General features: G+C 40.9%; 1 protein-coding gene across 5 annotated transcripts in view; it reads left to right on the top strand.

The window, feature by feature from the left end:
- The window catches only part of SMAP1 (small ArfGAP 1), a 160,492-nt gene that overhangs the window by 86,754 nt on the left and 55,900 nt on the right, over window positions 1-17,838 (top strand). For 2 of the 5 annotated variants that reach the window (XM_061131855.1, XM_061131856.1), the window contains 3 exons: window positions 44-119; window positions 3,505-3,585; window positions 9,649-9,729. In XM_061131855.1, the coding sequence (XP_060987838.1) occupies window positions 44-119; window positions 3,505-3,585; window positions 9,649-9,729 (238 nt within the window). The remainder of the gene's footprint in view (window positions 1-43; window positions 120-3,504; window positions 3,586-9,648; window positions 9,730-17,838) is intronic. The other 3 variants (XM_061131857.1, XM_061131858.1, XM_061131859.1) reach the window with 2 other exon arrangements.

Here is a 17,838-nt window from a genome sequence, read left to right on the forward strand (position 1 = left end):
ATGTCACTGAACTCATGCTTTTCCTTAAGTTATCTGTTTTCAGAGCAGTGGAATTTTTCATCAGAGATAAATATGAAAAGAAGAAATACTACGATAAAAATGCTATAGCTATTACAAATGTAAGTAAAATCTTCATCTCTATCATGTTGATGTTTGTTGAGTATATTTTGAAATTTTAACATGTGATATGGCTCAATTTATTTATTGTAAAAATGTCCTGGCTACATACGTTAAAATTTGAACATTGGGAGTTTTTGTCACATAGTCAGATTTCATAAAGCATAACTCTTGATTCAGAAAGGAGCATCTTCTTAAGTAAGCGTCTAATAACTGCTTAGATGGCATTTAAATTAATTTTATGAAATCTGCATTAATTTAATGCAGACACTAATTGAAAAATTGAGGAGAGAAAATTATTTTATTGGACTGTGGAAACGAATGGAAAAGGCAAATTTGTCTTCTTCTAAGGGCCTTGGTGGATCTGACCAGATGTGTTTATTAAAACGCAGCATTTTTTCTTTTTTCCAGAACAGCTTTATCTTACTTTGGTCCAAAATAGAAAACACAATTGTTTGCACTATATTTGCAAACAATCAACAAGGGAGTCATGCATTAATTATTCTGATGAAATCATGATGCTGCTCCTATTTATCTGTGTTTATCACAGCCCCTTCCCAGGTGGTGCTGGTGGTAAGGAACCTGCCTGCCAGTGCAGGAGGCTTAAGAGACGCAGGTTTGATCTCTGGGTGGGGAAGACCCCTTGGAGGAGGGCATGGCCACGCACTCTAGTATTCTTGCCTGGAGGATTCCTGTGGACAGAATAGCCTGGGGCTACAGTCCGTAGCTTTACAAATAGTCGGACAGAACAGAAGTAACTTAGCATGCATGAATCGCAGCACCGGGTGGTCTTATGGGAAAGTGCTTTGAAGCCTGAGTTCTTGAGAAGCGGATGCCTCTTTAACGTGAGGTGTCCCCTATCAGACAGCCTTTTTTTGACCTTTTTCCTGCAGGCGATGAGTGAAAACTAGCCTTTTAATTGGTTATTATCAAGCATTTGTTCCTTAATAGTTGAGACCGTGCTGTAAGTGATCAAATATGTTTTATTACTGTTTCTTTTTAAGTTTCTTTTTCTGATAAATTTTCTTATCCCAGTTAAATACCATTTAAGGCTAGTTGTCTGTATTGTTGCAGTCATTTTTTCGGGGGAGGGGGTTCTTTGATTCCTCAGTTCAGTTCAGTTGCTCAGTCGTGTCTGACTCTTTGCAGCCCCATGAACCGCAGCACGCCAAGCCTCCCTGTCCGTCACCAATTCCCGGAGTCCACCCAAACCCATATCCATTGAGTCGGTGATGCCATCCAACCATCTCATCCTCTCTCATCTCCTTCTCCTCCCGTCTTCAGTCTTTCCCAACATCAGGGTCTTTTCCAATGAGTCAGTTCTTCACATCAGGTGGCCAGAGCGTTGGAGCTTCAGCTTCAGCGTCAGTCCTTCCAATGCATATTCAGGGTTGATTTCCTTTAGGATTGACTGGTTTGATCTCCTTGCTGTCCAAGGGACTCTCAAGAGTCTTCTCCAACAACGCAGTTCAAAAGCATCAATTCTTCGGCACTCAGCTTGCTTTATGGTCCAACTCGCACATCCGTACGTGACTACTGGAAAAACTATAGCTTTGACGAGATGGACCTTTGTTGGCAAAGTAATGTCTCTGCTTTTTAACATGCTGTCGAGGTTGGTCATAACTTTTCTTCCAAGGAGCAAGTGTCTTAATTTCATGGCTGCAGTCACCATCTGCAGTGATTTTTGAGCCCAAGAAAATAAAGTCTGTCACTGTTTCCATTGTTTCCCCATCTCTTTGCTATGAAGTGATGGGATTGGATGCCACGATCTTAGTTTTCTGAATGTTGAGTTTTAAGCCAACTTTTTCACTCTCCTCTTTCACATTCATTGAGAGGCTCTTTAGTTCCTCTTTGCTTTCTGTCATGAGGGTGGTGTCATCTCTGTATCTGAGGTTATTGATTTCTCCCAGCAATCTTGATTCCAGTTTGAATCAAGATTCCATGAACAATGAATATCTTAATTTTAAAAGTGGCCAAATCAGTTATCATCCTCTCAGGAGGAGAAAAAATACTTCTACAGTGAATTATCTTGAATTAGTAACACTCAACATATTAAGTGCCTTAATTTCTTTGTTATATTTTTATGTTCAGCTTTTACATAAATTTGGGCAAAAAGGTCTTTATGATACAGGTTACCATCTTAAGTGATTTTATGTGCTTTTTCTAATCTCTTGTTTTCTTCATATCTCTAGCAGGGAAATGTCCAGTGGGATAAATTAGTTTTGCAGCTGGTCTTTAAGGCACAGTTTGTCTTATTAAATATTTTCTTCTATGTGTAATTTCAGTTAGTTGTCATTGAATGGCTAGTTTGTATACTTTTAACAGAGCTAACAGTGTGCCAGTGAAGACCAGCTAAAGATTATGGGCTTGGGTTGTGATTCAGAATTGCAGCCATAACTAACTCAGTAACAGGCAGGTTGAATGAGAACTTACCATCTCACATTGTTACTTTGACATTGCGTAATGACCTTTCTGTAATAGCACCTTTTATTTTTAAAGACTCCTCATAGGCACTATTGATGTGATAGAGCAATACAGAGATGTCAGTTTAACAGCTCCAAAGATCTACTACACATTTTGTAAACGTATTTCAGTTATATTTTGGCAGTAAAGCGAGCAGGAAGATAATGCTTCCATTAAAGTGATAACTATGCTTGTAGGAATTGGGTAAGATGAGTGAAAAGGCTTTTAGGTGAAATTATCTCTGTGTAAATTGCCTTTGCATATGTAACTGCCTTTGCATTTGTAACTGTCTCACAGTGCTTTGGGGCAGTTGAGCCAGCGCAGCCCTGGGGGTGGTGTTTATGGGCATGGAGCTCCAAGAAGCCAGTGTACACATGGCTTTACAGTAAGCCTGCTGCTTAGCTGTTACACCACGTTAATTCACTCTTTCTGCTCTCAGCCTTCTTTCTGTTTTCTTAAACAGTTGAATAAAACTTTCGTTAACTTTTACTGTTTCAGCTCTGTGTTATTTTCCATTCTTAAAGCAATTATGGTCAGTGGAAACAAGATCTCATTTGTGCTGTCCAGCCACTTGGAACAGCGTGTCAGAGTGTGAGCACTCGGGCAGTAACACTGACGGAAGAGAACCGCCGGACACGCTTAATTGTTTCTCAGATACTTTGGGGATGAACTTGTCTGAGTGCATTTTAAATTTTATGTTAGAGTGAAATGCATTTTAAATCACACACTTTTTTGTAATAAATACTTTTACCTACAGAAGTACTTTAAAAGCAGCCCTCTTCTTGGTGCATCACTTTCCTTTAACATATTTCTAAGTGCCTCTGTAGCTCAGAAGTGCATGAGTGTTTGTTTCTTTCCTGTGCCTATAATTCTGATTCCTTTCTTTTTGTTTTTTCCTCCTGACTTTCCACCTGCATTCCACAGATTGCCTCCTCTGATGCTCCTCTTCAGCCTTTGGTATCCTCTCCTTCTCTACAAGCTGCTGTTGAGAAAAACAAATTGGAGGTATGGTGGTGTTCTAGCCAGCTGTGTCCATGCACTCGGTGTGAATGTGCCATCATTTGGGATGCTGTAATAGTTGTTTATGCTTTGAATGGTCTCCCGTATTAAATACATTAAATACAATAATTTTAAGACCACTTTCCTATGCTACAGGTAGGATTAAAGAGCTTTAATCTTTATTTAATTTCAGAATGACTAATTTATTGGTACCATAGATATATCTCAGCATTTAATAAGCAATTAGTTTTTTGCTGTTGTTTCCATTACCACCTTAGGCTTAAAGGAACTTTTCTATAATTGCTCTTGAATTCTTTGATTTACTAGGAAGAATTTTTGGTTAAAATTTTTCTTTCTATGATTCTGTTATTGTAAACTCTTGAAGAACGTTAATGTCGATTTGCCTTTTAAGCCATAGTAACCATCATATAGATGCAGTGTATGCGTAGAGTCGTCATTGCTGTAGAGTGATGGTTGTGGGATGTGTGTGCATAGGAGTGGTTAGGGAACGTGGTGTTACATCATTGTGGACTTTAAAAGTCATCCCTATAAATAGTTGAAGGTTTTTATTTTTTTGACTCTTTTTATCTGTTTGTTGTTGTTATAATGACCATAGTGAATTTGAGACATCCTTTGCCTCACACTTTTTCTGTGTCTCCTCATTGCTAAATGACCTCTGCTGTGGAGACACCTCCATCTAACAGAGGAAGATGGGGACCTTCACAGGGGTGTCTGACGCAGCCGAATGGGGGCCATGATTGCTGAGCCCTCATGACGCCGCTCTAGCCCAGGTCCCGCCCTCTATGACGCGTCTACACTCTTCCTGGACGTTCACTGTGAGGACTGGGGTCAGTCGGAGCAGAGACAGCATCCTGTGAAGAAAGCCTGCGGGCAGAGCAGGCTGAGCAGGGTCTGCGGGAGGAGGCAGGCTGGGGCGCCTGTGGCCGGGGGAGAAGTGGGGGAGAAGTGTCCTGGGAGCCTGTTGGCGCGTCTGGGCTCTGACCCGAGGGCCCTGGCTCCTCAGTGCCTTCCACGGGCAGAAGGAGCGTCCAGAACCGATTCTCACCTCTGAATCGTCTGCTCCACCATCTCCAGAGAGGGAACTTTCTGCTGCTGGATGTAGAAGAGGCCTGAGGACCTGTTGCTCTGGCTCAGGGATAGAATGATGGGAGCGTGTGCTGGACTGGAGGCAGAGGGAGTGGAAGGGAGAGTGGTCGTCAAAGACCTGGAGCAGGTCAGGTCCATGAGGGGTATGATGAGTGACTCCTGGCTGCAGGCCTGAGCATCTCAGCAGATGATGCGCTGTCCAGGGAGAAGGGATCCAGGCTGAGGAGGAAGAGCAGCTTTGAGGTGAGAGTAGGGAGGCGGCGGACTTCAGAGTTGGGTATGTTGAGTGTGAGGTGACCGAACAGCGGTGAGGGGTCTGGCGGGAGCTTGGGGACACAGGTCTGGAGGCCGAGGAGAGAGCCCGGTCGGAGGAGTGCGGAGGCCGCCCGCGGACCGTGTGCTGAGTGGAGACGTGAGAGCGGAAAGCTGGGCACACTTGAACCTCACAGCACAGCCAGGGGTTCCCCAGGAGACAGTGAGGGCTGGTTTGGGGAACGGAGGGCGTGGTTCGAGCCGGAGAGACTCGGGTGGTCAGGAGCCCTGCAGGAGGCGGAGGGGGCCTCGAGGGCGTGGAAGGGTGGCCATGGTGCCTGTTCAGAGGGTGGAAACCCTCAGGTCACGGGTCTGCTGTGCGGCGCTGGCGGCCAGGTCCTGGAAAGCAGGGTCTTACCTGGCCAAGCGATGTCACCTTGCCTGACAGCATTTAGACACCAGGGGGCCCTTCAGGGCAGTCTGTCAGAAAGTTTGTTCATGCTTTTTTTTTCTTACCCTCTTAAAATTTCTAATTTTCCTTATGTTTTATAATGTGTATAATAGAGTACTATATGTGCTTTACTAATAAATACATACATATATTGAATATGTATGCGCACAACATTTTAAGACAGAAGTGCATAATAAAAAGCTTTAGAGACCATATCTTTAATGAACCCAAGATCTACTTTTCTTTGCCTTATAGGACTTGAACACTTTTTCCTGTTCTCTTTTGCAGAAGATCTCCTATTTCATTATATCATTTGGCTATGTAATAACCAAATTTCAGGAACGACTGTTTTGAAATATCAAACACTGCTGTGTTTTATTCTTGCTGAGAAAATAGTTTAAAACAACTTAGATTCTCACAGTACTCTGGTCTTTCAGCAGCTTTTGATTCTAAAGATGGGTGTTATCTGTAGGTCAAACTATATGATCTGTGTTTAGAGCCCCCCCCTTTTATTTTGAGAAAACATAGAAAATGAAAGTTTAATAATGCTTACTAAACGTTAGGGTCCTAGAAAGGTCTACCACTGGTGCATCTTAGCTTATTTATAAGATTTTGAATATTGCTTGTTTCATAGAGTGGTTAAAACTAATCTCTTCAGAGCACATTTATCTACCTTTTCTAGCAGCTCTGGTTTTTGAGGCATTCCCAGGAGAGAGAGAGAGAGAGAGAGAGATTTGTCTCCCAGAAAGAATTTACAGAAATTTTTGAGGTTTCTGTTCATCCTACTAAGAGCCAAAGAAGAAATAGCAACTGCCTTAACAACTCATCAGAAGCATTGATACTAAAGACTTATTTCTTCCAACCTAAAAAAAAAATATATATTTCACCATTCCCTTTGGAACCTTGTATCTTAAATAGACACAAGTATCTTGTATCTTAAATAGATACAACTCACCTGATGAGTTGCCTGGCTTTAAGTTCCTTATTTTTGTCTCCTTTCTTTATTATTAAAAATAATTTTTTTGTATTTATACTTATTTTGTATCGAGGCATAGCCTGTTAACAAACAGTGTTGTGGTAGTTTTAGGTGAGCAGAGAAGGGACTCAGCCGTACGTGTACTGTGTGTGTCCTTTCTCCCCTAGACCCCCCTCCCATCCAGGCTGCAGCATAGCTGAGCGGAGTCCCCTGTGCTGTACTGCAGGCCCTTGGTGGTTGTCCGTTTTAAACACTGCATTGAGCACACGTCCATCCCAGACTTCTAATATCCCTTCCCCCACCCTCCCTCTGCCAACAACCATGAATTCATTCTCGAGTCTGGGAGTCTGTTTCTGTTTTGTAGGTTCATTTGTGTCATTTCTTTTTAGATTCCACATCTAAAGGATGTCACATGATATTTTTCCGTCTCTAACTTACTTCACTCAGTGTGACACTCTCTCGGTCCATCCGTGTTGCTGCAAATGGCTGTTTCACTCTTTTTGATGGCTGAGTAATACTCCATCGTCTGTATGTACCACGTCTCCTTTATCCATCCTCTGTTGGTGGGCATGCAGGTTGCTTCCATGTCCTGGCTGTTTTAAACAGTGCTGCAGTGAACATTGGGCACATGTTTCTTTTTGGATCATGTTTTTCTCTGGATATATGCCGAGAAGCAGGATTGCAGAGTCATATGGTCTCCCTGTTTTTAGTTTTTTAAGGAATCTCCATATTGTTCTCCATAGCGACTGTACCTGTTTCCATCCCCATCAGTAGTATAGGATTCCCTTCTCTCCACACCCTCTCCAGCTTTTGTTGTTTGTGGATATTTTGATGATGGCCATTTTGGCTAGAACCCATATTTTCAATGTGACTTCAAGGCCCATGTCATAAAATTGTTGCTTACAGCCATGCTTTGACAACTGAAATTCCAGTGTTCAAGACATCAAATCGTGCTCTCCCTCAGTTAAACGCAGCTAGCTGGTTTAATTTGGGTTTCCCTTGTGGCTCAGCTGGTAAAGAATCCACCTGCAATGCGGGAGACCTTGGTTCAATCCCTGGGTTGGGACGATCCCCTGGAGAAGGGAAAGGCTAGGGAAAGATTTACTGAGCGTGGCCCCGCTCATCAGAACAAGACCCAGTTTCCCCCACAGTCACTCTCTCCCATCAGGAAGCTTCCATAAGCCTTTTATCCTTATGTGTCAGAGGTCAGACCAGATGAAAACCACCATCACAGAAAACCAATCAAACTGATCACATGGACTACAGCTACATGAGCCACACCATGTTCTGACAAAACGTGGTCCACTGGAGAAGGGAATGGCAAAACTTTTGGTATTCTTGCCTTGAGTACCCCATGAACAGTATGAAAAGGCAAAAACCCTAAAGGAAACCAGTCCTGAATATTCATTGGAAGGACTGAGGCTGAAGCTGAAACTAGTACTTTGGCCACCTGACGGGAAGAACTGACTCATTGGAAAAGACCCTGGTGCTGGGAAAGATTGAAGGTGGGAGGAGAAGGGGATGACAGAGGATGAGATGGTTGGATGACATCACTGACTTGATAGATAAGAGTTTGAGTAAGCTCCGGGAGTTGGTGATGGACAGGGAGGCCTGGCGTGCTGCAGTCCATGGGGTCGTAAAGAGTCGGACAAGACTGAGCAACTGAACTGAACTGGTTTAATTGATTTTTGGTGATTTCAGATGTACCCACCAGTCGTAGTGATTAGAGAGATGGGCTTCTTCCCCATCTCATGACAGTGACATCCTTGATAAATAACTAAGAGCTTTGAGAGGCTGTAGGACCATCCACCTCCAGCATATTAGTGAGGATGTCCAGTTACGTTGCTTTCCTCCCTAAACTTGACTGGTGTTTGGAAAACATTTCATGACATCTGAAGGACTTCTGCACATCCTGTTTATTTTTCACTTGCACAGTGGCGGTGATGTTCCTTACCTCGGAAGGATCTCGTGCAGGTCTCAGTGAGTCACGCGGTGTCTAGCCCTTGAGAAGGGCTCGGGAGGTGCCCGCTGTCCCCCTGGGGAGCACAGTGTGGGGAGCAGAGCCCACTGGACGGCCGCGAGCACGGAGGCTCTGCAGCCCCTCAGCCCTGCCACGGTCGGCTCTGTGTCACTTTCCTGAGAGTGTGTTTCTGCATTTGTAAAATGGCTATCATGACTTTCTTCCGACATTGTTATGGACATTAACTTAGACAGTAAGGTGCTTATCACAGTGCCTAGCCCATAGCAGCTTTAATTATATCTCTGCCATTTTGGCCTGGGAATTGCTGGTATTGACTTTCCCAATTTACAAATAGTAAAGATTCTTCTCTTGAGAGAGGTGGTGTCAGGCACCATTTTTAAAGGCACAGGTGCAGATGCAACATTTAGGCATTTTCACCAAGTTTCATGTGTTTATCATCCTACCTTTTCTAGGTTCGGCAGTTTATCCTTTCATGTTTGGTGCCAGGGAGCTAAGGTCTAGATCAGCACTCAGTTGCATTATCACCAGATTGCAGATTTCTGGCATCTGTTCCCTCCATATGCCTTATAAATGCTCATTGTTTAATCTGCTTCATCTTCCTTTCCCCACCTGTCTATAGACCTTAAGTTTTTATTATTATATCTTATTTCATCCTTCTTGAAAATGCAAATTGTGAACTTTATAACATCATTATAGTTTACCTCAACTGGGTTGGATCAAATATGCAAACCAGTCAGCTGGCTCTGGTCCCCAAGCACTGTCTTCAACATTATTTTCATGAGAAAATTATCATCTTTGCCCTTTAAAAATATAACACTATCGTGATTGAAAAAAAAAAATTTAAGTGATTTTGCATTTTTCTTCTCATGTTTACATGTTGTAATCTGCCTTCATCTGGTTGATAAAGAATTCTGTTCTATGAGTTAGTTTATGTTTTTTTCGTATTCAAGTTTCAGCTTCATGGGGTTGCTGTTAGGAAACCTAACTTTATGTAAAGATGCAATGAGAATTTATTGAATAGAAGTTGCATTTGCTTTAAACAAATTCTGAAATATCAAAGAAGTTCTAAATTGTCTCATTTCTGTCTTAATTTTTTAAGGAAAGTTATTCTTTATTGTGTTACTAATGTACTCGATGACAGTATGAATTTGCTTTGCTTTCTTTCATATCTCAGTATCACTGAATAGTGTCATCATTGAAATTTGTACTCTATTCAAATGATGACTCCAACTAATAAAAATGTATGAAGAGCTGACATTTAAAAAAAAAGTAAACTTATCAAAACTTTCGGCTGTGTTTTAGAAAGAAAAGGAAAAAAAAAAGGAAGAGAAAAAGAAAGAAAAGGAGCCAGAAAAGCCTACAAAACCACTTACAACTGAAAAGGTAAAATCTCTTCTTCTTTTTAATCCACCCAGGTTACAACCTTATCTGTATAGTTATATATGGATGATTTGGTGATATTCATGATATGCAATAATCATTCTTTCAACCAGTATTTGTAGGGTGTGTCCTGTATCTATCTTGCCCTGTACGACTTGTAATCAGGTACATATGTGTGGGTACAGATTCCTGTGAGTTCCTCAAGGGCAGGTATTATTCCTGATGTAAAGAGCGGTGGTGTTAGCTTTCTTGCACTGATTTCACAATCAGGAAAGTTGAGAGAGTGCAGAGGGACCCCTGCAGAGGCCTTCAGAAGACACGCCACGCTGAGTGTAGCACCTGAGTGGACTGAAGTGTCAGTAGGGTTGAGGTTGTGAGGTGGGAGTGTGTCCCGTGGGGAGAACACCTTGAGGACATAGAAGCCGACATAGAGTTATTTGGAAAAAAGTGAGTAGTAGAGTGAAGAAAGATCTGTGTCTGTGTATAGAAAGTCGTGGGGAAGAGGCCAGGAGGGCAGATTAAGCTCAAATTGTAGAGGACTTTAAAGTCCAGATTGGTTCTTTTTGAAGGAAAGGCTGTGGATTCTTTTGGAAGGTTCTTTTGCAGTGATGAGCAGGAGAGATGTGATCAGGCCTACGGATTTCTGTAAAGGACTTGGTTAAATAATCCTGGTGGCTTGGCTCTAAATGCATTTCTTCACACAAGAATGGAAGCATGAAAAAAGGATTATTAGTAAAGAGAGCATGTCCTTTGTTTTAATTGTTGCAGTGTGAATAGTCGACTTTATGAAGGCATAAATTACACAGTACAAACTGCTTTCATTTGAAGTGTCCAAGTCAGTATTCACTGGCTCTTTTTCCATCACGTTTATTAGAATAGCCTATACCTTCAGAAAGTTATAAACGTGCCTTCAGCATTTAAGACATGCTGCTAAGACTCCTAAGACTCCTCAGTCCTTTCTGTAGCACCCCCACCTGTCCACCATTGGCACCTTCACCTCCCTCCTAGTGTGTGTCCCCTTAACCCCCGCCCCGCTCCCAGTACCAGGCAGACTTGTCTGTTGCCCCCTGAACACACTTCCCATCTCTCTTCACTGAACTGCCTAGCCAAGGCTGTCCTTTGCTCTCCCACAACTTACCTAGGCCTCCACCTTGTCCATGAAGGCCCTCTAACCACTCCAAGTAGATGCACTTTCTCCCTTCCTCAGAATTCCGGGGACATTGTCATACATTTGATTTTATTATTTCCTACCTCATTTGATTATTTAATTATATTGTTAGATCAGTTTCTTTGCCTAACACAGGATGCATCCAGGTTTTGTTTCAGTCAGATGTTAAATATTATAAAACTTTTTATAAGGAGTGATTAAGTTAGTAATTATAACTCCAGTTACTTAAATGGCTTCAATTCTCTGGAAACTTTCTCTTCAGCGTACATCAGTAAGAAGCTGTAAGTGAAATCTCTTTAACAGTGTTCTATTTGATTACAAAGGAATTTAAAAATCACTAGTGTGTTTTATCTATGTTTCCAAAAGTTGGAAATGTCAAAGAGTTTGTATAATGCCTTATTGTTGTACTTGGCAAGATTTAAATTTTAACCACTTTTGAAACATATATTTTTTTCTCTTTAAAAAATGACCTTGTCTTTCGTGCCTTGCGTGTAAGTGCCTGCCTTCTGTTGCCTGCTGTGGGAGGGGCCGCCAGGTAGCTGTGCGCAGGCTCTGGATTGCGGGTGTGGCAGGAGCACTTGAGGGGTGGGTTGTTACCTCTCCCTTTGGTGTTAGGTTCTATTAAACCCAGTTCACACCTCCTCTGTTACTCTTGCTCACCCTGCAGAGGTCAGGGCCCCTGCTGCTGCTGCTGCTGGTGGGAACCCTGCTGAAGGAATAATCACCCACAGGGAGAAACTTCAGTTCCTGTCACAATTGCGTGGTCAGGATGGTACAAGCTGCATGGGGAGGAAGAGACAAGTGCATTTGACAGTCTGACAGTAGGGAAGCAGGGCCATGGCGCCAATACGCTTTCCTTCTCTCGCGTTAGGTGTTTCTCCTTACCTTCTCTCTGAGCTGAGGTTTTCAGGGAGCTGGTGTAGTCTTGTTATTGCTGTCTAGTCACTAAGCTGTGTTCAGCTCTGCGACCGCACGGACTGGAGCTCACCAGGCTTCTCTGCCCGGAGGATTTCCCAGGCCGAGAATCCTAGAGTGGGTTCCATTTTCTTCTCTAGGTGAGCTTCCCAACCCAGGGATCGAACCCACATCTCCTGCATTGGCAGGTGGATTCTTTACCACTGAGCCACCAGGGAAGCCCTCTTGAATAATCTACAGAGGAGAAATTAGTAGTAATAGCAGTGAAAATTGCATCAGTAGTAGTCAGAATAACATCTTCATTAATAGGAAGGGATTGGCTTTCTTAGCTATCTGTTATCTGCCGGGAACTGGGCTGGTATACAGTTTGCATGTACACTTGTGCATGTGCTCTTGGAAGTGTGAAGTGACCGCCTTGTCTTATTGCTGACCTCAGAGGGACAGCTTTCAGCTCTTCACCCACGTGTGTTCTCTTTACTCCTTACAAAGACCAGTTATTGTTGGAGGTGGAGGAACCGAGAATCAGAGAGCATATATGATTTGGCTAATGTAATCTAGTTTAGTTAGATAGTTTATGGAGTTTGGAAAAATAGGATTTCACTTCTTTTATTAGGCAGAGCAGACTAAACTCCATCTTGTATATCTTCATGCATTTGAAAGAGGGATGCTTGATAGGGTTTATTTTTCCAGAATGCCTCTACTCAGGCCACTTCCTTCTACACATAATTAAAGCCATTAACATGGACTTGACATGCAGCAGTGAGTTAATAAGCAGTTACTTGGAAGTGTGCTAATTGGGGGACTGGAAGGAACTTTGCTCTCGAGTCCAGATCTCTTATTTTATAAAGGAGTAGACTAAAACCTAGAAGGACGTCGAGTCACTGAAAAGTGACTTGCTCAGTGCTAACAGTTGTTGGCAGTTAAGGAGTTTGAACCCAGGTTTTCTTTTAAGTCTCAAGTCGTGTGTGTGTGTGTGTGTGTGTGTTTTAATTTGACATATGTGCCCTCAGGTTGCTTTCTTACTGCAATTTTTTGTTCTGTTGTACATTCTACATCATTTTATAATGAACAGTCCAGGGTTCCCTAAAAAAGAATGGTGTTTGTATATAACCCCATTCCATATTGTCTTCTAGCTAGTAGATTCGTAATTTTTATTGATTCCTGCCTTAGGGACTTCTTCCTTCTGTAAATACACTTGTTTTCCCTGAGCAGCCTACTACTTTTGTTTAAACTGTATTTTGTACTTAGGTCTCACTGAGGTTTATGTTACTGTGTTGTAAAAGCATCTATTACTAATGGGATTAGCTGGAGCCAGCTCACTTTCTTTTCTGGGAAGAGGAAGGTAAAAACCTAAAAATTTACTGAATCAAGTGATTAATAGGGCAAGTGTTTTAGACATTTAAATAGATGTTCCATCTGTTGTGCTTTAGATATTCTGCTGGAAAATAGTGTATATATTTGACTTTTTCTAAAATATTCTGTCCTATGTTTGACATTTCTAATTCAGTTCATTTAGATTTATCTACTAGACTATCTCCCAAGTAGCTGGTGATCTGTAAATATGTTTATGTATATGAGAAGTACCCTATTATAGGAATGTACATGAGTTCTCTTTCAGTTTAAATAAGCAGATCTTGATTTCTCCTTTGGGAAGGTCTAAGTTTTATAGTTTTTCTTAAAGATGTGCATATCAAAACATGGAAAATGGGCAAGTAGTCAATTCTTGGGATGGAGAAATTAAATCCTTCTCAAGTAATTTATAATAATAATCACAGTAGTAGTTCTGGTTTTATTGCTATTTATTATAAGGTAGTTTATTATTGATAGAATTTATGTGTTAAGTTCTGAAACTTTTAAATTGTATGTTAAGAAAACTTTGGGGATCAGCAAATGTTTTTCTGTAGAGAGTCAGATACTAAATCTTTTAGGTCATAAGGTATCTCTCACAACTATTCAGCTCTTCCTTTGTAGCACACAGGCAGTAAACATGAATGTGTTCCAGTCAATGTTAGAAGCAGGTGGCCGTATTCGTTGAGACTTGGTTGCAGCAGGAGAAGCAGGGTCGGGAGGAGAGTCAGGTTCAAGCCCATGGTCTGGGTTCACTGTCCTCTTGGCAAAGTCAGTTAACTGCCTGGATCTGCTTTTCTTCATTTATTAATAAGCCTTGCCTTGATGATCTCTTGTGATCCGTTTGGTAATAAATAGTTCTAAATTTAGAATTACTTATTAAATCTGTTGAACATAGGGACAGGTTCCTAAAATCATCTTGACTATATCCTTAAAGATGGCCTTCACAGCTCCAGAGTTGGTTTTTAGTCAGTGAATTCTCTTTATTATTTCAGACTGATGTCTCATCCACCTTAGTTGCTATTCTGTTTCAATCAGCTATTCTTCCTGTTAAAAGACAAAGTCTAATTTAGGAAAAAAAGTATTCAGTTCTTCCTAATGCTAGCTACTTCTGTATTTATATAGAACATGTATTTGTGTGTGTTTGTATGTGTGTGTATATTTGTGTGTGTCTGAATATATTATATTTCAGAAAATATGGCTTACTTTAAGGTATTAGGTATTTCTGTTTAGATACCTGTTGTACAAGTGTAAATGCATTATTGGTTTTATATGCAATGAGTATCTTAACAAAAAAATTCAGATTATTACATCAAAGTAAAGAATTTTATATTTTCATGGACTTTCTTAAGGTCTTTCTGAGATAATTAGGATGTTTAGTAATAATTATTCACCTATCTTGGAATATTTTAATGTTTTTATGAATTAAAAATTTTTTAATATTCAAACTTTTATTATTTCTTTATTAAATATTACATATTCTGTGTAAGAAAAAATAAAATGTATAAATAAGCAAAACTTTAAAAAGATACATAATTTCTTATAATCCCTCTACCTAATGATAGCTGTCTTAAACCTTTTGCAGCATAGCTTTCTATGCTTGTGTGCGTGAGTATTCCATTTTTCATCTTGGGCATTCTGAAAATTGGTTTCTGTTGGGGCAGAGCTGCTCTGCGGCGTTGCCAGTCTCCGCCCCGCGGCAGAGCGCGCCGGCTGTGTGCGCACGCGCCCTCGTGCTGGCTCCCTTCTTCCGGTCAGGTCTCCACGGGGCGCCGGGTGGGGCTCCCTCTGCCGCGCAGGGCTTCTCCTTAGTGTTCTGTCTCATGTGTAAGGGTGTACATATGTCAGTCCTAATGTGTGTGTCCTGTGACCAGTCTCTCGGATGTGTCTTGGTGAAATCCTTTAAACTGATTGCTATGAATGGCCTGGGGTCCCCCAAGCATGTGTTGTCATTTTTTAAGGCAAAATTTAAAAAGTGTTTTTCTGTGTATGTGTACAGATTCTTGCCACTAACTTCTTGAAGTTTATGAGAGAAAATCAACTTACCACATATATTAATGTTAAATAGTATTTGAATCTTTTAAGAAGATGATGTAGATGAATAATGTTTTTTTTAAGCAGTTGAGGAAAAAACAGAAACAACCAGCAGAGTTGTCTTTTTGAACAAACTTTTATGTTAATAAAACTTAAAAAATACAATAAGTGGTCTAACCTTTCAATATAAGCAGAAAGTAAAATTGCAAAGCTCCTGAACTTGAGATTGCAGTACAGCCATGTAAAAGTAAGCAACCAGTTGTATATCAGTCAGTCAGATAGCTCTTCAGTTCAGTTCAGTTCAGTCGCTCAGTCGTGCCTGTCTCTTTGCGACCCCATGAATCGAAGCATGCCAGGCCTCCCTGTCCATCACAAACTCCTGGAGTTTACTCAAACCCCTGCTCATCGAGTCGGTGATGCCATCCAGCCATCTCATCCTCTGTTGTCCCCTTCTCCTCCTGCCCCCAATCTGTCCCAACATCAGGGGCTTTTCCAATGAGTCAACTCTGCGCATGAGGTGGCCGAAGTATTGGAGTTTCAGCTTCAGCATCAGTCCTTCCAATGAACACCCAGGGCTTATCTCCTTCAGGATGGACTGGTTGGATCTCCTTGCAGTCCAAGGGACTCTCAAGAGTCTTATCCAACACCACAGTTCAAAAGCATCAATTTTTCGGCGCTCAGCTTTCTTCACAGTCCAACTCTCAGATCCGTAGTAAATCATTAAAGTGAAATTAAGTGGCTCATTGCCAGATGCTGTATTAATAGGTTCTGCTGTTTAACAATCTGACAGAGACGCTTACACAACCACCAAATTCTCAGTATCATTTAAGCTAAATAAACATTTCACATGATGTCTGTGCACATTTGAGAATCAGATATTTCCAGTAGTTAATGCTTTTGTGTAAGTGGAGACATATGATCTAGGTAGTAATAAGTAAGCATGGCAGATGTCTTTAACAGTGCATTTTTATAAGTGGGATTGGAAGGTTCTTTGTATCTTCTACAAATCATTTCATTTCCAGCTTAAAACCTGATATTGGAGATTAGTTTGATAACAACCTTTTGTTTGTAGATTTTAAAAAAATAGATTCAGCATAACTGTGCATTAGGCTTAGAAAGCATTTTGGTCCTGCTTTTCTGTGTTCCAGGTTTTATTAGAGCCTAGATTGTTAGTTGCTTTTGGCAACTTACTTTCTTTAGCTATTAGGTTTCTCTTTTTTAGTAAATCTTTTTTCTCTGAAAAGGAAAAGATCACTATTGCTACTCCTAAGTCAAAAGAAATCATATTCCTGTCTAGTAAATTTATAGAGTTTTTCATTCTTTAACCAAATAACAGGGTAGATAGAAACTTTATGGATTTTTAATAGCATCTCCCTTCTACCTCCCCATAGTCCCCAAACCATGTCTACTTTTAAGAAGTTAGAAAATATGCATAAGCAAAAAGAAAAAGTAATATCGTCACAGATATAACCACTTAGAAAAATTATCACTAACATTTTGATGTTCATCCTTCCGTATTGTTTTCCATGGAAATGTGTGTATCCACATGGGATCAGACTATGCATGTATTTTGTAACCTACTCTGCTCCTCTGTCCTATAACAATATGTCTTGAGTATCCTTGCTTGTTGATAAAGATGTGTATGCTTTTCTATCTTTAGTAACATTTTATCATTAGTAACATAGTAACTCAACATTTAGTTGAGTGGGAATGGAACACTCCTCTGACTAATAGAAAGATTTGTTTTAAAATTTATCTGTTTTGAATAATGAAAACCTGCACACATAATCAGTGTACAACTGTGTGATAGCTTAGTAGGATAAGTTTTTTAAAACTGGAATTGCAAAGTCAAAGGATATGGACTTTTAAAAAGTCTTGAAAAATAGTAAACTGCTAGAAGGTAAAGAAGGTAGAGCCTGGGCTTGGTAAGAAGACTTGACATCCATTTTCTGCTGTTTACTAAATATCTTATCACTCTGAACCTCAGTTTCCTCATAGGTAAATCTACCTACATTTACATAGGCATCTTTTCTGCCTATGCTGTGGCAAGCATCACGTTAAACACCAGGAATCGTGTGGTGGAGGCACATCTGTGTCCTGCAGGAAGTCTGGCAGCATCCTCCAGTTCTGGCAATCAGAAATGTCTTCAGATGTTGCTGAATGTCCCGGAGGACAGAATTGCTCCTCACTTGAGAATCTGATACAAATTCCAGGTCCATGAAACTGGTCTCAGTGGAAGAAAGAAAGCCAGTCTGGTACACACCTAGATGGAGAGTGAGTGAGATCAAGGCGGCTTTTGGGTATAGACACGAATCTATTTCTTAGCGGTTTTACTCAGATGCTGGAAGGAAGTAATGTGACAGAAAAGGTTTATAATAGTGCCATTAAGTAGGAGGCAGACATAAGATAATTTGAAACCAAAACCACCATTTTCTTAACTTGAAGGTTCCCAGAGTCAAGTTTATCTTTTAAAATCACGCATCTTTTCATCTAATTCCCATGTGATTTAAATCATCTGTATTTTGGGTAGAGCGGACAAATTAGTGGCTGAGGGGCAGTATAGGTGGTGGGAGTGGGAGGTGCAGATTTTTGGTGTTAAGACAGGCGCAAGGGTGTATATTGTACAACACAAAATATATTACAAGCAA

This window comes from Dama dama, chromosome 28, assembly GCF_033118175.1.
Source record: "Dama dama isolate Ldn47 chromosome 28, ASM3311817v1, whole genome shotgun sequence".
NCBI lineage: Eukaryota > Metazoa > Chordata > Mammalia > Artiodactyla > Cervidae > Dama > Dama dama.